General features: G+C 58.1%; 1 protein-coding gene across 6 annotated transcripts; it reads right to left on the reverse strand.

Moving 5' to 3' along the window:
• Positions 1-617: 617 nt before the first annotated feature.
• Positions 618-15,564, reverse strand: ACVRL1 (activin A receptor like type 1). Of its 6 annotated transcripts, XM_035002615.1 has the most exons (12): positions 15,491-15,564; positions 14,826-15,007; positions 13,165-13,461; positions 10,056-10,124; positions 9,247-9,498; positions 8,845-9,056; positions 8,491-8,590; positions 7,995-8,141; positions 7,445-7,720; positions 6,650-6,847; positions 4,092-4,222; positions 618-2,961 (listed from the first exon to the last, which is right to left on the reverse strand). In XM_035002615.1, exons 3-12 carry the CDS (start codon positions 13,319-13,321, stop codon positions 2,827-2,829), a joined length of 1,677 nt encoding a protein of 558 aa, XP_034858506.1. In that variant the 5' UTR covers positions 13,322-13,461; positions 14,826-15,007; positions 15,491-15,564; the 3' UTR covers positions 618-2,826. The 6 variants fall into 6 exon arrangements, with proteins under 6 accessions (XP_034858506.1, XP_034858508.1, XP_034858507.1 ...); XM_035002617.1 differs by lacking the exon at positions 13,165-13,461; XM_035002616.1 differs by lacking the exon at positions 15,491-15,564 and having other exon boundaries at positions 14,826-15,154.
• Positions 15,565-21,757: the final 6,193 nt, after the last annotated feature.

The following is a 21,757-nucleotide window of genomic DNA, read 5'->3' on the forward strand; positions in this document are numbered from 1 at the left end:
CCTTGCCCCCAGTTTCCCGGGGTTGGGGGTTGGGGAGGTGCTTTCTAAGCCCAGCATGCCAAGATGGGTCCCAGAGGATGATGAGCTCCTTCCCATTCTAGGGATGAGCGCGGAGTCCAGGCAAGGTGGGGGCCCCATCTAGGGAGGGAATCGAGAACAGAGAAATTGAGGCCGATGAGTGCACGCTGCCTCCGCGTAAAGACGCAGAAAGCTCCTTCCTAGGTGTGGTTTTCGGGGGACAGTGCCTGCAAACCGAGGCCCAGCGGAGCGCACGCACGCTGGCGCCGGGCGCGCGGGAGTCGGTCCCGCCCCGGGAAGGGCCCGCGGGTCCCGGCGCAGGGGCGGGGCGGGAGGCGGCCGCTGGGCAGCCGTCGGCCAGCAGAGGGCGGTGTGGCGGGCGCCACGAGCCGGCTGCTCCCAGCCCAGGGACAGAACTGAGATTTGGGCCGCCGCCGTTGGGTGGGCGTCGGGCGCAGGGGTCTGCGCCAACTGTGACTTGTCCCCGCAGGGCAAAGACCGGGCATGATACCCCGGGGCCCCCTCCTTCCCTGCCCCGTCAAGTTTCCTCTGCGGCAAACCACTGCAGAGGCACCAGCCTGGCAAGACTCAGCAGGAGCTCGAGATTCAAGCATGGTTTATTGAGGACCTACTATGTGCTCGGCACAAGCGAGGTGCTCCCACAGTGTCTCCAAGTAAGAGACTGTAATTTGGGCCCCGGCACACCTTCCTTCCTGCACTCAGAAGCACCAGGCACACTGTTCTCCCCAGGGCCTCCTTCCCTCCCTAGCCACTGGCTACTTTCTCCCAGCACCACGGCCCCTGTCACTCCGCCTCCTGCCTCAGACCTTCTCCCCCTCAGGGATTTTCCAGCCCCCCAGGGAGCTGTGGCCTTCCGTTTCTGGCTGTGGAGTCCCAGGAGGAGACACTTTGCACACCCCATCCAGCAGAGATCAAATCTGGCATGGGGAGGGGGGGGACTGGCTCCTGGGCTGGGTGGGTTCCAGTGACCAGAAGACATGAAAGTGTCCCGAGCTCATCGGAGGACCCAACAGGTCCCTCTCACTTTCTGTTTTCACGCAGTTTCACTTCCTGGTTGTGCTGCGGACCTTGCACAACATGGGGAGACAGGCCTGGGAAAGAGCCACGGTGGCTGGCGGAAGCAGCACGCAAGCCTCCTGGGGAGGTTGTGCTGGGTCAGCCACAGCAGGAGGGGAGGAGGCTGTGTTTTTGCCACCTCCTGTGGAGAACTGAGGGTCCTTCTCCACCCAGCCCCGAGGGCTGAGATGCCAGGTCGTCCAAGCTTGGGACTGTCCTGTCCCTAGCCTGAGCCCCCCCATCCCCCATCCCTCAGGCTCTACCTCCCATCCACCGACCTCCAGCCCACCCACCCGCCCAGGGTTTGGGGTAACCTCTTCATTGCATGGACATACACCCTTGACATTGCCAAATGCTGAACTTTCCATGTGTTTCTCCACAGCCACCAGGTTCTTCCTAGACACACACTGTCTGGGGCCTGGCCAAGGCTGTGGGCCTGGGCCAGGGGCCAGTGGAGAGCAGGAACCTAAGCGCTGGAGGCTTGCTGGCTGGAGCCAAATGTCTTCTGAGCCTTGGAGGCCCTGCAGGAAGCTGGTCCTCAGCCCTTCTCAGTCCTGGACAGAGAAGGCTGAGCCACAGAGTGGGGTGAGTGGCTGGTTTGCCTGCCACAAGGCCCAGGGCTGTCTGAACCCAAAGATGGCTACTGGTTTAAGGCAGGAATTGGAGCTTGTAGAATTTGTCTAGGAGGTCTTTCAGGCACTCCTGGCCTCAGATTAAGTTATTTTCAAGGCCCTACCTTGAGGCAAATTGCCAAGGGCTGGGGCAAGAGGAACAGAAGGGACTGATGAACTGACCTCTGACACAGGCTGAAATTTCAAAGAAAATCAGAGCGGAAAAAACCTCAAAGGACATCAGGACTGAATCTTTCAATATGTAGATGAGGAAACAAAGGTCCTGGACAGTGAAGGCCTCATTCTTGTCCCATGGAGCAACTGCCCAGGGCCAGAACCTGGGTCTCCTGACTCCCAGCTGAGCCCTTCCCGAGCTGTGCTTGGCTTTAGCGTCTCCCAGTAGTTCTGAAGGTTCTGGGCCTCCCCCATCTGACCTATTACCTCTCCACCGTCCTCTGACCTGGACACACCTGCAGCAGGATTCCCTGGGTTTAATGTCCTAAGATGTGAGCTAGGCTGGTGGTGGGGAAGGGGCCCAGGATCTGGGCCTGCCCCAGCTCTCCCAGGCAGCTGGTGCTCAACTGGTGGGGTCTTGTCCAGGAGACAGAGGCCCCAGGCAAACCCACAGAGAGGAAATGATGGACCCTGGGTGTGAGGCTGATGCCAGAGGCGAGATGTATACTGAAGGCTAGACAGAGCCCTGTGTCACCCTGGCAGCTCTGGTGGGGCAGTGGGGTTAACCGAGGGCAGGGGGAAAAGTGCAGGCCCGGGCTCTGGGCCCGCGACTGGGATTCCCTAGCCTGGCCACCCTGGCTCTGGGGCCTCTTTCGCATCCTGTCCTGGGGGTGGTAGGGGCTGCGCCCAGGGCATGAGGGTGGAGAGGGAGCCAGGCGTCAGGGAGCCTGCTGCTTTGAGCAGGCCAGACGGCGGGGGGATCGGGTTTCAGCCCAGCTGTATTTTTGGCTGGATGAGCCGGCAGGCAGGCACAGCCGGCCCATAGAGGGGCACCCTCCTCCCCAGCACACAGACTCACACTACGTCTCTCTACCCAGACAGGCCACCGTCTGCCCCCACCCCACATGCACTGCAGGCAGAGGGGAGTCAGGCTTCAGGCCTGTGGCTAGTGAATCACTTTGGGCTTCTCAAGACCGTTGCTGAGCTTCTGCAGTGTCTTCTTGATCCGCAGCGCAGTGAGGCGGGCAGAGGGGTTGGGGTACCAGCACTCCCGCATCATCTGAGCCAGGCCTGAGAGGACCTACGGGGGCGGGGAGAGGCAGAGGGGAGGAAGCAGAGACATGGGTCAGGAAAGCTGGAAAGGGGGCGGCAAGGAGGACACCGTGGAATGGGGAGACAGAAGAGGGAGGTGAGAGTGTTGAGGAGGGGAAGAGGAAAGCCAGTGTGGTATGAAGGGGAAGGGAGGCAAGGAGGAGAGGAGAGAGACACAGATAGAGAGGAAGACAGTGGAGTGAGAAGGGGGTGGAAGGCAGCAGGCAGGACAGAAAGACAGTTCTAACTCAGCTCTTCGGGTACACTCAGGCCCCCTTTGGTGAGGAGTGGCTGTGGAATATCTTATACCCGGGGAAGGGGAGATGTGCGAGCCTCGCGGGGCCCCTCTGCAGCCGGACCCCAGTGCGGAGGGCAGTGTCTCCCAGCACCTCCGCCAGCCCTGGCCGGGCCCAGTGACCACTGCATTAGTGTCCAGGTGGAACCCAGCCCAGGACGCTCAGCAGCCCCAGCATTCAAGCTGCCCCCTGACAGGGAATGTATATGTGTGTCCGCAGAGCAGCGCATATATGTGGCTCTTTATGGACAGGCATGTTGTGCGGAAACATACATCTGTGTACGTATGTGTATATCATGTACAGTCACTCTTTCCGGAAACATCGGTTGAGCACTTCTTGTGGGCCAGCATAGCGATAGAGAACAGGGATATGAGGCGGCGAGGGAGACATGCTCTTTGTCCTCGCAAGACCAGCAGTCTGGCATGTATGTGCACGCCGCATACGTACCTGGGAGGATATGTTTACGTAGAAGCACGTGCATGCCTGTATGTGTTTACATACACGTGTGTGTGTCTTACGTATGAATGTGGAGTGTTTTGAGAAAAAACAAAAACAGCAACAGCAAAAGTTCATAGCAAGAAATGCAACAGAGAGACTCCGACTTTTCAGGCCAGATGGAAGGTTCTGAAAACCCCAGCATAACCCAAATCTCGGGGGTCCACAGGCCAGGGATGTGGGAGGGAGTACCCAGGGAGGGACCCTGGAATCTAGCCTCCGGAATCTCTGCAGGTGAGGCAGAGACCTCGGGCACGTGCTCCTCGGGCCAGAACTCCCAGCTGTGAGCCACCACCCCGTGCCACCCCAGCCCCTGCGGAGGCCTCACCGGGTCTGCAGCCAGCCGGTTGGGGATGGTGGGGGTCTGCTGATCAACACACACCACCTTCTTCATGTCCTCGAAGCTGGGATCATTGGGCACCACATCATAGAAGGGTGGCCTGTAGTCCTCCACGATGCCTGAGGATGGAGGGGGAGATGGGACAGTCACTCGGCACCCCAAGAAGGCTCCATACCATCCCGAGGAGAGCCTTGCCCACCTTCTGTCTCAGGGCCCAGAAAACCAGCTGTCCGACCCATGCTACCCCTGAGAGGGCCACTATAACGTCCTCAATATGTTGACAAATAAGAATTACAGCTGTTGATCTTGGCACTCACCGTGTGCCAGGCATTGTGCTATAAACACTTTCATGCTCTACCTTCTTCATCTTTGCGACAACCCAATGGGTATTATTGTTACCTCTAGTTTATAGATGAAAAACTGATGCTCAGAGAAGTTGAGCCCAAGGCTACACCGCTAGTAAGGGCAGAGTCCAGGCTTAAACTCATCTCATCGGATTCCTGGGCCCGACCTTGTCCCAGTCCCTCCGTGGCTGCCTCCCACCCGGGGCCCGGGCCGGACTCTCCCAGATGCCCGAGAGAAACGTTTACTGGCCACGTACGCTGTGCCAGGCGCTGTCCCGACAGCATTGCATCAAATCCCCACAACAACCCCAGGAGATAAGTCATACTATTAGCTCCACTTTATGAACAATGGAACTAAGGCCAGAGGGGTGAAGAAACTTGGCTAAAATCACACAGGTAAGTGAGTGAGCTAAGATTTAAGCCCAGCCGGTCTAACCGAAGCCCACGCGCTTGACCTCCGAGCTCCGCTCGCGGGAGGAGAGCTGGCCTACTGCCGGGGGACGATGTGGCACAAGGAGAAAGGGATTTTTGCGCAGGTCCACGTAACAGCCACCCACCGTCAGCGACAGGCCCCGCTGTCCCCCCTCGGCCGCCTGCGCCGCTTCTCCTCGTCGTCCCTTAGCGGCAGCCTTCTGAAGATGCTGCGTGCAGAGTGGCGGACAGCTCAGGCAGAAGAGGCCAGACCCAGAGAAGGCGCCCCAGACCAGCCCCCGGCCCTGCTTCCCAGCCTGAGGCGGAGGGGGGTGCCGCGGCCACATGGCCACAGCCTCAGCAGGCCCTACACCAGCTGTTCTCCCCGTGGCGGGCTTCCAGGCCGGCCCCTGTGCCGCTCAAGCCCTAATCAGTGCTGCATAGAGGCCTGAGCGTGTCTAATGGGCCTTTAATCAGTGCCGGGGCTGACACCAGATTACAGTGTTTATAATGCGCCACGAATCTGTGTGGGGCTGACAGAGCTTCCCTCCGCCCCAGGAGCCTGCAGTCCGCCTCCCCCTTCAGCCCAGGCCGGTCCAGCCTTCTCTTCCTGCCGGCAGCCTCCTCCAAGGGGCCTAGGCTCCCTCTAGGTGCCCTCTGCCCCAACCCCCACCCAGGGGTCTTTTGAGCCTCCTCGGGGCGTTCACACCTGAAGGGGCAGGAATCTGAGCCCCTCGAGAGGCTCCCAGAGAGATGGGTTACACCCTGGCCTCCACCTGTCGATGCTGAGGGTAAATGAAGCCTGGCATGGGGCTGGCTCCTAGCAGGCGCTCAGGAAATGAGAATGTCCCTGTCCTCAAGGAACAGAGCTCCAGTCATAACCTGAGGTTGTCCCCAACCTGTCAGGACCGCCAGCAATCCCTCCCCATAGACAGCCTCCACAGAGACTGACAAGCCTCCCCGTCTGGTCACGACCACCACCCAATATCCATCCACTCCAGGGCTGGGAGGGCACCGGCCACAGGGCTGCCCCTGTACTAGCCAGTGGGAATGAAGGCCCTCCACCTGCTCCCAGCCCCTCCAGAGGCACCCCCAGTCATAATGAGGCAGCGATAAGCAGGCAGTGCGGATGCTGTTATATCCTGCATGTTTGTAGCAAAGAAACCACGGCCCCGGAGTCAGATTGCCTGGTTTCAGACCCTGGTGCTGCCTCTAGCCAGCTCTGATTCTGTACCTCAGTACCCTCACCTGTGAAATGGGGATGATATTGTGTCAGGCATTCGTTATTACCATCAATTGCCACGAATATTCACTGAGCCCCAGAATAGCTCCAGATACTGTCGTAGGATTATCTCAGCAACTAGAACTATCTTCATTCTCATTTTCAAATGAAACTGAGACCCAGAGGGTTTAAAAAGTAACCTGCCCGTGGTCAGTGGCAAATCAGGAAGGGAACCTAGGCAGTCTGATTCCCAGCCCATGCTCTTAACCACGAAGTGATACCACCTCCTGCCAACACGGGATGATGAACTAAGATAATACACGGCTATAGCATGTTTAAGCTCATGTGTAAGCTCAGAAGTTAGCTGCTACTGATATTTCTGGTATTACTACTTATCCAAGATTTCACAGCCAGACAGCGCCACAGGGTCACAGCTTAAAAGGTCGCTCAGTTGAACCCTCAGGCCATGGGCACCATCCACGCAGGAAGCCCCTGTCTCCTGCCTGTCCCGCCTGTCTAGCCATCTGCCCCAGGCCTCTTTCCCCACCCTGTGCAGGGCTGGCCCTCACCGTTGACAATGGTCCGACGGGCAATCTCCCACAGCACCAGGCCAAAGGCCCAGATGTCTGTCCACTTGTAGGACTCGAAGCAGTCGGTGCGGATCTGCTCTTCCAGCACCTCGGGGGCCATGTACCGCTTGGTGCCCACTCGCGGGTTGTTGCCGATGTCCAGGTAATCACTACTCTGGGAGTGCATCACAGCCAGGCCTGTGGGTACCAGGCCTGTCACTCCTGCCGCTCACCCGAGCCCACAGGCAGGGTGGCCCCAGAGGCTGGGGTGCAGGAGGCGAGGTGGGCGTGGAGAGAGATGGTGGGACATGGAGCCCCAGGCAGACGGAGACCTGCCTGGAGGCGGGCTGGGAGACCGCAGCCACCCGGAGCCCATCTGTCCTGATTAGGCTTGTGTAGCCCTCCCGCGAGGTGCCCAAGCGCCCGGAGAGACGTGAGTCGGCAAGGCAGGCGTTATTGTGCCCATTTCACAGAGCAGAACCCCCAAGGCCTGGTGAGGAGAGCAATGCAGTCAAATGAAGCCAGGGTGAGAACCCAGGTTCCTGGTGCCCTGCCCCTTTCTCCCAACTCCCGGAGCCAGGGCGGTATGCTGGAAGGAGCTGCAAGGAAACCCGTGGGGCTCTCGCAGAGGTGAAATGAGATAACACACGCGCCAGGAGGTTTTAAAGCACCAATTGGTAGCGTCCTTGTCGCCACACACACTCACGCACGAGCAGGCAAAGGCAGAACCTAGTGGGGAGGGGGGGGCTCGAACCCCGCGCCCTGCAAAGGGCCCGCCCCTGCACAGCAGCTCACCCAGGTCAGCGAGGCAGCACTGCAGGTTGCTCTTGACCAGCACGTTGCGGCTTTTGAGGTCTCGGTGGGCGATGGCCGGCTTGCCCTGCGTGCCGAAGATCTCCACGTGCAGGTGAGCCAGGCCGCAGGCGGCCGACACAGCCAGCCTGAGGGCCAGCTGGGGCTCCAGCGTCTGCCTCTGCAGGAAGTCGTAGAGCGAGCCGTGCTCGTGATAGTGCGTGATGAGCCAGAGCTGCGTGCTCGAGTTGCGGGAAGTCATGTCCGAGGCAATAAAGCCTGTGGGCAGAGGGTCAGGGGGCTCAGCCAAGGGGCGAGGGAGAAGGGAGGCTGGACTGATCGGGGTCAGGGTCAGGGCTGGGGCTGGGGACAGAGGCCAGACGGTCAGGGCAAAGCTGGGGCTGGGCTGGAGGCTGGGCTGGCTTAGGTCCGAGAGGAAGCTGGAGTCAGAGGTCAGGGCTGAGGGGCCGACGGGAGTCCTTCAGGACTAGGTCGGTGTCCCTGAGTGCAGGGCGCTGAGCCCCTGGCCTGGCTTAGCATATGCCCCACTCGCCTAGAATGTTGTCGTGTCTGAGCAGCACTGTATTGTAGATCTCGGTCTCCCGGAACCAGGACTGTTCATCCCTCGAGGAGAAGATCTTGACGGCCACGCTCTCACCATGCCACAGGCCACGCCACACCTCGCCATAGCGGCCCTTGCCTGATCCGATGGGGGGCGGGATGGGAGAGGTCACATTTGGGCCCGCACAGCCCCTGGGCTTGGGGATCCCCAGAAGAAACCCCCATCTTGGTGCTACACTGACCCCCAACCGCAGAACCACTGACGTTTATGTTTCGCTTAATCCAGCCCCAGCCCCAGCCCCATTTGCCTTGTTGCCCCCAGCACCTCCAGAAGGATCTAGCCCTGACCCATCTCCAAGCCACTCCCTACCCAGCAGAATTCCCATTCGGGGCCTGGCCCTGCCCACGACTGCGAGGCCAAGAGCTGCTCACTCCTGCAAGCTCACGGGAGCCCTTGGTCCCATCCCCCGGGCTCACCCATGGCTCACCTACACACTCCACAAGGGCCACTTGTCGCGCCACTGTCCTTTGCACCAGGAAGGGGAGTCCTGAGCCGCTGCCTGTGGTGCAGTCACTGTCCAGGAGATCCTGGGGGGTACGGACAGGCCACTGAGAGGCTGCCCCCACCTGGCCCAGCCCATTTCTTCCTCCTTAAGCTGGGCCCTGCTGCTGTGCCCCACATGCTACTCACTCGGCCCCCCCCACACACACCCCCACTAAGATCTCGGAGTGTCTGCGATTGTGCCTTTCTTGGCTACCTGTCCCTCGGCACCCCCTCTGATTCTGTGGCTCCTGTCTCCCCCTCTCCCCCTTCCGCACCCCAGGTTCCCCCAGGCCCATACCCCCAGCATGCTGTCCCCCTGCTCGGATGCCTTCAGGATGAGGCTGGACTCGCCCAGCTCGCTGTGCAGGCCCCGCTGCTTCTCCTGCCTCCGCCGGACATGCCACAGGCCCAGGGCACCCAGGGCCACCAGGGCCAACAAGGCCAGCACGGGGCCCAGGATCAGAGGCAGCTGGCCATCTACCTTCGGCTGCTCCGGAGGAATCTGGGTGGCTGGTGGAGGGGACACACTGAGGCCCAGCTTCGACCAGGCCAAACCCGCCCCCCCACCTGGCCACTCTGCCGGTCCGATCCCAGGGTCCTGCCTCCCCCGCCCCGCCCCCCAGCCAGAGCGCGAGGTGGGAGCGGGCGGGGCGGAAGGTCCGAGAGGATGGGGAGGGCCGGCCACGGCGGCCGCACGTACCCTCCAGCGCCAGGGACACGTTGTGGTTGCACAGGGGCCTGTAGCAGCAGTAGTGGTTGACGAACTCGGTGGGGCGCCCCCGGCACAGCTCCTCGTGCAGGCTCCCACAGCCCCGGTGCTGCTGGGGCTGTTGGCCCTCCTCCCGCACCAGCACGACCGTGCACCAGGCCCCCTGGCAGGTAGGCCCCCTGCAGTGTGGGCCCTCACAGGTGCAGGTCACCAGCGGGCCCCGAGAGGGCTTCGTGGGGTCGCCTGGGATACACACCGGAAGCTCAGCCACTCCGGGCCCGACCCCTAGGCAGGGCCTCCCAGCCGGGTCTGTCCAGTTACGCCTCCCTTCTGACCTCTCAAACACACCCCCTGAAGCCTTGGTCCTTTAGTCCCATCCTTAGATTATCCTTCCTTCCAGAACCTTACCGTCTGACACAATGAGAACCAGGCTACTGTCCCTTCCCTGATCCTAGGACCTTCGCTCCCGGTTCTAGGCCCAGCCCTGGCTCCCAGCCCCAACCCTGAGGGCTCTCCCAGGCCTCCCTGCCAACGTGCCCACTCTCTGCACCCCCCAGGTAGAGTTTCCCACCCTGGAGGCCAGTAGAGCACCATCCTGTGGGTTTGAATCAGAAGGACAGCAGAGGAGGGCTGGGGTAGCTGGGGGTTTAGTCTAACTGAGCCTGCCTCCCACCCTCCAGCCAAGCTCCTAAGTGCCCCCTCTCCCCAGCTCCTCAAATTCAGCCCCAGCAAGAGCTGAACCCAGCCAGCCCTTTCCCCATCCAGGCCCCCTGTCCCCTACCTGCTTCCCTAGTACTTACCCTGGGTCAGGCCCAAGGCCATCAGGAGCATCAGAAAGCCTCTCCTGGGGAGGTCCAAGGTCATGGTCTCTGCAGAGGACAGGGGGTACAGCAAGATCTGTGAAATGTGATCCCCTCGGTGTTTTTAGCCACTGATTGTGGGTCCCTCCCACCCAGAGGAAATCACTGGGAGCTTTTGGGGGGGCAGGGAGCCTCCTCCCTACTCCCTGTGTCTGGCTTTGGGGCGGGGCCTGCAGGGGAAGTCCTGGTTCACTTCCCCATGGAAACCATCCTCTTAGGGGTAAAGGGTGGAGGAGCCATGTTTAAGTGACGGAGAGTTTGGGGGACTCCCAGCTATTTACCCCTGCTTCTGAGCTCAGACTGGAGGGCACAGAGGGCATGAGGCCAGGGTGGAAGGAGCATCCTTTCAGCAGTCCCCCCCCACCCTTCTGTCCTCTGCCTCCTGCCCACCCCACCCCACCCCCGTCCACCCCTTTCCCAGTGCCCCCACCCCCCTAGCACTGGCTGCCTCAAACATAAACAGGCTCCTGTCTTCACTTCCTGCCATTCAGGGTCCCGCCAAGCTGGGAACAGGAATCAAGATTGTTTAGATTGGGGTCTGGATAGAACAGGCAGGAGTCACGCACAGCAGAGAGCTCAGGGGATATTCTCAGGGCAGGCTGGGGTGGCTACAGGGCCTGGAAGAGCCGCCTGGGGCTGGGACAGCCCCATGGCAGAATTCTAGGGGGACACTCTGGAAACCACAAAGTCCAGCTCCTTATTTTAGAGAAGATGGAGATTAAGCCTCAGACAGAGGAGGAGACTCGTCCAAGGTCAGACTTGTCCAAGGTCAGTGGCAGTACCAGGATTACACCCCAGGTGTCCAGACTCCCAAGCCACTGCTTTCTCCATTCTGTCTCCCAATCCAGGTGGCAGCCTGGGTCTGAGCCCTCAGGGTTGTACAACCATACAGATCTTGAACAGCGCTTGCTCATGCCAGGTGTGAAGAAACCTCTCTACACCTCACCAGAGTATAAGATGCCCTCTCTGAACCATTCCCTAGCCCCCTTCCTTCTCTCTCCTTGCTGTCCTGGGAAGGGGTGGGGGTAGGGCCAGTGAGTGTGGGAGGGGAAGTGAAACATACTTAGGCACTGAATGTTTGACCTTCCGTGGCTGGTTAAGGTTGAACTTTTCCAGAAGTGTGGTAGAGAGTGTTAGGGAAGTAATTCTGATCTCTGATAGTCCCCAACCCAGGTCCCAAACCATCTAGTACTCCAGAAGCCACCCCCTTCTTCATTTCTCAAAGGTTGAGAACAAGAAGATAAGGGCTGATGCTGCAGCAAGAAGGACTGAGGTCAGACAGCAAGAAGGACTTTCTGAACGGTGGCGAGTGTGCAGGTGTGTGCCTGGGGACAGGATCCCCAGGCAGGAGCAGCTAACACGAGGGAGAGGGAGTGTCTTTGGCATAACACAGCTAGGAGGGCTGGCTGGCTGGCCACATGGGCTTCGGCAGGCCCACAGTCTAAGAATGGGGTACCGAGGGGCGCCTGGGTGGCTCAGTCGTTGAGCGTCTGCCTTCGGCTCAGGTCATGATCCCAGGGTCCTGGGATCGAGCCCCGCGTCGGGCTCCCTGCTCGGCGGGAAGTCTGCTTCTCCCTCTCCCACTACCCCGCTTGTGTTCCTGCTCTCGCTGTGTCTCTCGCTGTCAAATAAATAAATAAAATCTTAAAAAAAAAAGAATGGGGTACCAAATGAAGCTCCATGGTGCTGAGGCTCTGAGGGCAGGATGGTTGGGGGTAGGGGGGCTCACGGGCCTCTCTGGCTGGTGGCAGCTCTGGTCTTCCTGCCTGGGCTTCCTCTGCCCCAGAGGCCCAGGGCTGGGGGAGGAAACAGAGCCTTGGGCTGCTGCAGCTGTGTCCCCAGCCTCTTGCCTGACCTCCTGCCTCTTGCCCTTCCCGGCAGGCAGTGAGGGCTCTGGCAAGCACTCAGCAGCGGGACTGGTAGCTGGGGAAGGAGGCCCAGACGGGCTGAATTTGCCCACTGGAGTAGGGGCGGGAAGCCATCCATGGAAGCTTTTGCTTGCCCAGAAAGCCGCTAAGGAGAAAGTATGGGGCAGGAAGGAAAGGGTGGATAACAGTAAGGATGAAATTGGGCATCCTTTTCGGATTCTCTACCCATGCGTCCCCTTCTCTGTGCCCCAGTGTACCCTCTTACCTACTTTATTATGCATCAGAATCGCTTGAAGCGCTTCGTCAGAAATGCACATTCTTTGGTCTCACCCCCTACTTCCAAATTCTGACTTCAGTCCAACTGGGACCAGCAAAAGGTCTCCAGGTAATTCTCATCAGTTGGCATGGGTACCACCCCTTGAGAAATGTGTCCTACACGGTGCTAAATCTGGTCCACGTGTTTTCATTTCACTGTGTGGGGCCCCGCTGGGGGACGGGGAGCAGGGTGCAGAGGGCAGAGACTCTCACTCCCACCAGGGCACCTTCCCACCGTCCCCCAACTGGAGAAGCCAGGGACTTGGAGACACTGCTGAGGGAGAGCGGGGTGAGGGCTTTGTTCTCCAGCATCCCAGGCTCAGCCATGGTGCAGGGAGGGCCTGGCAGCTTTTGCAGAATCCACCTCTGGTCTAATCTCAGGAATATGGTGGAGTAAAATTGTGACTCTCCAGCCTTTAACCGGGCCCAGCATGGAGTGAAGTACAGGAGGGTGCTGAGTCCTGACCAGTCTGAACTCCAGGCGACCCTGAATGATTGGCCCAGACACCGGACTCGAGCACAGACTCCCGGGGACGGGTGGCATCCCTCCACTTCGAAGCTGGAAGATCTTCTGCTGACAGAAGCATCACTGCTGTTGGCCAGAAATCCCAAGTGCCAAACTAATTTCAAACGTTATCTTACCACCATGAGAGCTTTCATAATAAGAATTAACCGTCTCTGAATACTAGTTATGTGCTAAGGACTCAGTTTGATGGTTAATCTCATTTAATCCTGGCAACCATCCAGTGGGGAAACTGAGGCTCAGGGATGTTAAGTTTCTTGCCTACAATCACCACGTGTGTCCTGATCGACTTAAATTGCTGGTAGTATTGGTATGCTGGTAATAAATGGTAATAAATCCTCACTTGGACATTTTCTGCCTCCAATTCTTGGGTGTTCAGTGAGTCCCTCAAAGGAGGAGAAAGAGCAAGTGGGTTTTGCGGACAGTAACAGATTGCACAGAGCTGTTGTCATCGCTGGGTGCCCGATGCGGGTTTGTTTAGATGTGAAGACAGAAATCATCTGCTTGCTGTGGGCTTAGTCTTCAGCGGAAGAACCAGAGTCGTGGCGCGCTCAGGAGGTGTCCGTCATTCTGTTTCTCCTCGGCACACCCAAGGCGCCGTCACAGGGCTGCAAGAGCCTCGCTCCGTGTGCCAGCAAGGCTTTGCCAAACAGCAGAGGGCTAGACTGAGCGGCCCCGTCCCATACACACAACACTTTCATTGCCATCACCTCCGTGGCCCTTCACGGCCGTGGGATGAAGCATCAAGCCTTGGTCTTAGGGCCAGACTTCTAGAAGGGGCAGGCAGCACTGGATAAACAGGGGTCAGGGTTCAAATCCTGCCTCTACCTGGGTTCAAATCCTGCCTCTGGGTTCAAAGCCTGCCCCTGCCACTTAGAGCTATGAGATGTGGGGCAAGTTACTTAAACTTTCTGAGGCTTAGGCTTCCTACAAAAAATGAGAATAACAAGAGTGCTCATTTCAGGGGTACACTGTAGTAAACTTATTTAGCAGAGTACTCAGTGGCACACAGTAAGCGCCTAATAAATGCCACCCCAAAACCCAACAGCACCGTTTACACCATCCATGGGGCTTTGGACAAGTGACTCAGGTCTGAACCTCTTTCCCTTCCAGGACCTGTCCTGCTAAATTGTGGCCAGGATTACAGGAGAAAAATGTAGCTAAGTGTACATCTAAGACTACGTAGTAGGTCCTCAGTAGATGGTATCTGTTTTTACCACCCAAAGAAATGGGAGGACAGGCATTAGGGCAAATGGGGCAGAGAGGGATCAGAGAGGACAGACCCCGACTCAGGCCGAAGCTGCCCCTACAGAGAGGGTGAGCACTATAGTCCGCTACGCCCCTGTCCTTCAAGAAGAAAAGCGAGGTGGGTAGCCAGCCCAGAGATGCCCTTAACAGCACTGACCTCCAGGGCCGGCTGAAAACCTGGGGTCCCAGCCTGCGGGGAGACTGGGAAAGCCTCTGGCCTGGATCCCCAGGGAAGGCCATGGCATGGGGATTATCTGACCATACAGGGTTGGAGGTGAGGTTTGTAGGATGGAATGACAGTGGCAGATTCCTTAAGCAAGAACTGCAAACGGCTGGTTTGGGAGGTGGGCTTTAAGTGGGGGCGGGGGGGGGGGGAGGACTCAACAGGGTTGGAAGTAGATGCTCACTCTCAGGTGAAGGCAGCTGCCTGGAGGGACACGTGACCCTTCGTCTGGGAAGAAGAGCAGGAATCCCTTCTGCCCATTTTACAGATGAGGCTAGGGGAGCAGAGAAGTTAAGTGACTGGCCCCAGGAGCCAGAAGTTTTCTGATTCCCAGCCCGGGTTCGGCCCAGTCTGCTCCAGTCTCAGAAACTTCACGGGCAGATGTGCGGGGAAGGCGAGGGGCAGCTTGCCCTAGTGAGGAGCCGGGACTGACCCTACGGCGACCTCTCTGAGGTGCTCTCTGGGATCTGCCCCAAGAAGGGCCAGTGCGGGGTGGAGGAGGGGGGTCAGGCGGCCCGCGGACCCGGACTCACCTCTGGGCCCGCCCTGCGGGTAGTGGGCCGGGCGCCTCCCCTCCCCGGCGGCGGCCGCGGTAGCCGGGCGAGCGCTGGACGGCTGCGGGCGCGGGTCGTGCGGGGCCTGGGACGGTGCTGGGGCCCGGGAGGGGCTCGCTCGGCGCGGATGGCGCGGCGGCCTCCCGGGACTGGGAAAGGGGCTGGAGCAAAAATGTTTCTTATTCCAGCGTCTTCCTGCCTGGCCCGGCTCCACCACTCCCTCCTAATAAACCGTTTCCTATTGCCCAACTAGCCGACGGGCCGCCCGCTCGCCCCTCGCTGGGGCCGCAGGGCCCGGACCCTCCCCCGCGCGGCTCCCAGAACCCGAGGACAGCCGCCCCCCTCGGCCGCCCCCCGCCCGGGGATCGCGGCTGCGCCCCCGCCCCGAGCCTCCCACATCCGCCTCCCCGAGGGGGCGGTCCTTGGACTCGGGCCGCGGGGGTCTCCGTGGGGATCAGGCCCGGAGCCGTGGGACCCGGAGCCGAGGCGGGAGCCACGGTCTGAGGGCCGGCCCGAGGAAGGGATGGAGGGGGAGGCGCCCCCTCCCGCTCTGAGCCGCGGAGGGGGCGGCCTGGAATCCGGGACTGGAAGGGGGGCACCAAGCGCAGGACCGCGGGGAGAGGGGGGTAGGGGAGGTGACTTACCTGTCCTCCCACCCTCAGCCCCTGGTCCTGGGCCTAGGAGGCTCAGTGCAGCCGGGGCACAGTTTGGGGCTGGCAGGATCCGAAATATTTTAGCCCCGCCCTCTCTGCCCCCTACCCCCGCCCCCGAGGACTCCCCACTCGGTCCAAATCTTTCAGCCTCCTCCCTCTTGCCCCTTCACCCCCTCTTGTTCACTCCCGTCTTCCGCAGCCTCTCTCTGCTCGGCGCAGGGTAAACAGGCCCAGATGGGGCTGCTCTGGGTCAGTGGTGAGAACAGAAGAGCCCCTCCAGCCACAGCACAGCTCAGTGACAAGGATGCCTCTCCCTCCAACGCTTGGCCAGAAATGGAAGGAGAGGCTAGGGGCTGCCTTGGATGCCCCCTTCCAGGCAGGCCCTCACCCCACCAAATGGAGATGGGGTCTGGGACCTATGTGGGGACGCTAATGGGACAAGGCAGACAAGGCACTGGGGAGCGGAGCAGAACGGCTTCTCCCCCAGAGGGAGACTCGCTCTTCCTCCTGATTCCTTTGCAGAGGCTCAGAACACTGACATCATCGTCTTGCTCTGCTCCAACCACTGTGAGCACCCTGAAGGCAGGACTTCATTTCTAGCCTCCTGGTTATCCGCAAAGACCCTGAAGTCTGGGAATCCAGACCAGTTGGTGACCTTAGACAAGTGACACCTCTCCATGCCTCACTCCCCCCATCTGCTAAATGGGCATAATCAACAGCACCAGCCTCTCAGGGTCATCGTGAGGATGAAGGCCATGGCGCTTATCTCAGTGCATAGTGAAAATGCCGGCTGGCTGTGCCTGCTATAGGGTAGGCCCTCAACGAACGTGTTAAATTAAAAAAAAAAAAGCTGGGGACGTGGTAGCCTCAGAGCTAAGCGGAAAGAGCAAGTATTGGAAGCAGAAGCGGACCTCTAAGGTGTCTTCCTCTAAGAAGATTGTGTAAAATGGGCCAGGGACACCCCCCCCCTCTGCTGGGAATAGAGGCTGGGGGGACATCAGCTAAAGGCTCAGCCAGCCATCAATTGCTGACCGACCTCACTTCCTCTGCTGAAACCCTCCCCAGCCCCCACCGCGCAGCTGCTTCACAACTTGTGAGCATTGTGAATTCCAGAACCAAGGCACACCCAAATTTCAGTGTCAGGACAGAGCTGTGTCCTGCAGCCAATAGGAAGTACTATGGGATTACGGTATCTGCTCTTTCAGATTATAGTGGCCACTTCGGAGTATGGCCTCCTGTCCATCTTTCATACCCACTCTCCGCCCCCCCCCCCCAAGCCGTTCTGGCTTCTGATAAACTTCTCCCAACCCCAGCCCATGGATCTCTGTCCTAGGAGGTGGAAGTGGGGGCTTCCCCAAGGGAAGCATTCCGTCTGAGACACACAGCGAACACCAAAACAGTGACATGGCTATAGGGCAGAGTAGCTGGTGAGAGTCGGTGGGGACGGGGGACTTTATCTGGGAAGGGGTCATGAAACAGATGAAAGTAGGGTCGCGTTTGGAGGAGGAAAACAGGGCCTGATGGAGAACTGGGGGACAGGAACGTCAGTCCCTGCCGGAGACCCCCCCCCCCACCTCGCCAGAGCACTGAGTGTTCTGGACCCCGACTGGGGCTCTCTAGGGCTTCTTGTGATCCCTAAGCGTCTAGAGCACACAGAGAACCTGGGGAAGGCATCGAGGACGGACGTAGAGTTGGAGAAAGCCCTGGGGACTCAGCCCAATGAGGAAAGGGAAAAGGAATTACAAACTGTGTCCAAGTGTACAAAATTAATTACTCAGAAGGACCAGCTGTTCCCCATATTCAGTGAGGACAGAACAAGAGGAAACAGGCTGAAAGGGCTACGATTTGAATTTAGATATTCAGAAGGATTTCCCAGCAGTGTGTGAAACAGAGGCCTGGAGAGCCTAGGGAGGGTACGTGGGGTGAACCTCCAGGAGATTCTTACCTGTGGAAGGCAGGTGACACAGAATCCCGCATGAAGGGCAGGAGATTGGACAACTTGTGCTTTCAGAACCAGCTATAAGTATCAGGTTCAAGCGTTGCTTTTGACACCTGGGCGGGGCCAACTTCGCGGGTATTCGACCCGTGCAGATGCACAGGACCCCACGCTTGGCTTAATGCTCTGCCGTTGTCATCTTGAAATTCTTTTTTTTTTTTTAAAGATTTTATTTATTTATTTGACAGAGAGAGACACAGCGAGAGAGGGAACACAAGCAGGGGGAATGGGAGAGGGAGAAGCAGGCTTCCCGCGGAGCAGGGAGCCCAATGCGGGGCTCGATCCCAGGACCCCTGTGATCATGACCTGAGCCGAAGGCAGACGCTTAACGACTGAGCCACCCAGGCGCCCTGTCATCTTGAAATTCTTAATAATGTTTGAACCAAGGGCCCGGCATTTTCATTTTGCACTGGGCCCCACAAATTATGTAGCTGGTTCTGCACCAGAATGAGTAGGAAGAGAATGCGGGGGTGGGGGGGAGGCAGGGGGGCGGGGAATTAGCAGAGGGTGAGCTAGGCTTTGCTTCATTTAAATTGCAGAGTGGGAGATTTAGATCAGCCAACCTTAGGGATTTTTCAAATGCAAGAGACATGGAAACAGTAGAACAAGGTTCTACTACCTGAGGAGGAGAAAGAACCGCGGGTCTCCTTTAGGAGAGAAGGGGGGCAGATACCTGTGAATTCCATTTGTCCATCTCTTCAACACAGAAGACAGAGTGAGCCTTCTGGGCTGGCTGCAGACTGAATTTTGCCAGGAGAGGGAGGGAGAAGTGACCTCTCTAGGTCTCCTTCAGCTCTGAGCAGAAGCACCATCGATCATGTCCTGAAGACAACAGTAAACCAGGAGGCGTGGGGCCTGGGTTTCGGGCCTGGACCACCTCTCTGGGCCTCAGTTTCCTCCTCTGGACACTGAGGGGTTTAAACCAGATACCTCCAAAGGTCCTGCCCAGCCTTATATTATCTTGTTTGGCTCTACGATTCAGATAATGGTACCTCGCCGGGTCCATCGCAGCTCAGGCTTCAAGTCAATGTGGCAGGTGTTAAGGTTTGGGGAGGGGGCGGCAGCCAGAGCCCACCCAGCACCCCAGGAAGAGGCTGCCAGACAGGGGCCAGATTGTCAGACGTGGAGCCACCAAGTCACCTTCCTCTTCCTCTCCAGGATGTCCCCGAGATGGGTTCATCCGCTGCTTGCCTACCCCTGAGCCATCGGGATGACTCAGCTCAGGATGGAGCCTCTGAAGGAAGGGATGGTATGTCAGGGCAGCGGTCTGAGACTAGGCGGTGCCCACACAGCGCCTCAGGGTGAGTTGCCATGCAGCCCCGAGTCTGCGGAGGGGCAAGCCAGTGACCTCTGCACTGCCCCTCCGCACAGCACCCCCCCAAGGCTCGGACTCCTCCCCCAAACCGGCCCCACCGCTGTGCGAAAGAGTCCACGCTTGGACTTGGAGTCTCCGCACGTGAGCGTTCACCTCCACACCTGTGCGAGGCGCTGACAGTTCCTCTTCTACCGCATCCTCCGCCTAAAGGCAAACGATCTGGGAGAGTCCCCCACCAGCTGTAAAGCCCACACAGATGTCCGGTTGTGCGCGAGAGGGAGGCCGAGCCGTGGGGTGGGAGAAAGAGCGTGAACAGGGAGTCAGAGGGTCAGAGGCTCCGTTTCCTTACCTGTGCAAAGATGAGTACCACCTGCTGCCTCGTCTACTGCTAGGTACCTACCTGAGGGCTTGCTCTCCAGATGAAGGTGGAGCCTCTGCAGAGGACTTTGAAGGATGAGGCAACCATTCCAGGAAAAAATTCAAAAAATCCCAAATAAGCATGGGGTGAAATAAAGAAATGGGATTCTGCAGAGAAACTTTATAACGAGAAGCACCTGTGCCCAGCCCAGACCCTCTTGCTGCGGCCAACCCCCTTCCCAGCTATTCCTTTCTCTGTCGCTTGCTTTGCTGACTCTAAATAGTACATTCACACTGCTGTCTCTCCATCTTTTTTCAGCTTTGTTGACGTCCAATTGACAAATAAAATGATAAGGTATTTGAAGTGTGGATCATTTCATACATTTCATACACGGATATGGGGTGCAAGCATTCTTCCCATAAAAAAAATGTTACCCTCATGTTTATGTTTCTGTTGTTGAGAAGTTTTTTGGGGAATAGAATTTAAGTTCTACACTCTTAGCTAATTTCAATTATACAATACAGTGTTATCAACTATAGTCACCATATTTTACATTAGATCCCCAGACCTGATTCATCTTCTAGCTGCAAGTTTGTACCTTTTCACCAACCTCTCCCTATTTCCCCCACCCTTCAGACCCAAGCAACCACTTTTCTACTCTCTGTTTCTATGAGTTTGCCTTGGTTTTGGATTTCACATATAAGTGACACTGTGCAATATTTGTCTTTCTGCTGCCTCTGCATTTGAAAGCTTCAGGCATTATTTTTTTTAAGATTTTATTTTTAAGTAATCTCTACACCCAACGTGGGGCTCGAACTCACGACCCTGAGCTCAAGAGTCGCCCACTCTACCAACTGAGCCAGCCAGGCATCCTCAGCCATTATTTTAAAACTTCAGAATTTAGGCCATTTATTTGTTTTTGTTTTGTTTTGTTAATTGAAAGATCATTGGAAAAAAAAAAAAGAAAGATCATTGGAGATGCTTTGAAGGTCTAGCTGAGCATTTAGGATGGCACCAGAGTTCCCAGAGTCATCAGGACTTCTGCCCTCTCTAAATATAGGCAGATCCCACATTTGTGGGGTGAGGGTGGGCAGAGTTGCCCGGCAAGGGGATGGGGGCCTGGTAGGCTCTTGGGTGGTGCCGAGGGAACCCTTGCTGCCTGAGGAGAGAGTCTGAGGGGTTAAGGGGACTATCCCCAATGGGAAGGGCTTGGTATTTGGACAAGGAGGGGGTCCCCAGGATTTGAGAGCTGGTCCTGGCCCCAGCTGGGAGAGATTGTTCGAAAGAGGGTCTGAGTAGCTGGGTGAGGCCACAGGCCAGCGGGATTTCCTTCAGCTCCAGCCACTCTAGTGGGTGGGACCGGATTGCTGGAACTGGACACAGGAATCTGCCTTTGTTTCCAGCTGGAGGGGAAATGCCATAAATCCTGCCCCTTTCCCACCCCTCCGGCATCCGTGCCCAGGCTCTGTCCTTGCAGCACCAGGCAGCCTGGTATGGAGAGCCCTCAGCAAGCTCTTGATTCCTGGACCTCCTCATCTGCAGGCCTCTGCCCCAAACTCCCCCACAGCAGATCATGGGCACAGATGTAGGAAAGAGAGGTTGGGAGGTATCCAAGGTGAGTCTGGAGTAAATAGCCACAGAGCAGGATTTAGGTTTTGACCTGCTTCCCTCTCCTTTCCCTCCAAGGGACCATGGCTTTTCAGCGAGGTCTAAGGGGGAACTCCAGGGTTAGCCTTGGCCCTCCTCCCCCCACCAACTCCCACTCCAAATAGCTGGACAGACTACAAGTTGGAGCGCAGTCCCATGGGCAATGCCTGGAGTTGGACGGCTGGGGAATGCGGAGTGCTGGGGCACAGAGGGGCCGGGGAGGGGAGTGGGATGGGACCCCAGGGATGGGGAACCCTGCCTTTATTTTTCCCTGTCAGTGGGTCCGTGTGTTTGTGTCCCGGTGATGGGTGGGTTTATGTGTGTTTGTGGGGGGGGGGGCCAGTGGGCCTGTGTATACTTCTGCACCTGGGGACTGCAAGGCCCTATGGGACCCAGGCTGGCTGTGTGTTGGCACATGACATTGCCCGTGTGACTGATCCAGGCTGCAAAGTCTCTCCAGCCCCAAGCCTAGCCCTCTAGTCCTCCCTCCAGATGTGGTACTTTCCTTAACCAGGAAGAGCCAGGGTCCCTCTGAGGAAAAGAGAAGGAACAGCTCTGATTGTCTGCAGAAACCCTGGCCAGGTGGTTTGTCAGTGAGGCCAGTGGAAATCTGACAGGAGAAATGTCCTCAGAGGCCAGGGAGAGGAATGGGTGGGGGGTGGGGGGAAGTGTGGGGAGGGAAGCGGGGCCTGGGGGTTGGTGTGGTAGAAGATGTGTGGATGTTTCCAACCGTTTGGAAAGTGTGACTACTGGAGGGGAGGGAATCCTGTCCAGGTGCCCCAGTTTGGAAGAAAGGGGACATAAACCAATGAGTCCCCACCTGTCCCTCTGTCCTCCCTACATATATGTACTCCCTTGCCTTCTCTTGGCCCAGCAGGACTTTTCTGGGGCATGGCCTGGGATGACTGGGGACACCGTGGCTCCTGGACCAGGACAGCCGTT

Source organism: Mirounga leonina, unplaced genomic scaffold (assembly GCF_011800145.1).
Source record: "Mirounga leonina isolate KUSES-001 unplaced genomic scaffold, KU_Mleo_1.0 Mir_126, whole genome shotgun sequence".
Classification (NCBI taxonomy): domain Eukaryota; kingdom Metazoa; phylum Chordata; class Mammalia; order Carnivora; family Phocidae; genus Mirounga; species Mirounga leonina.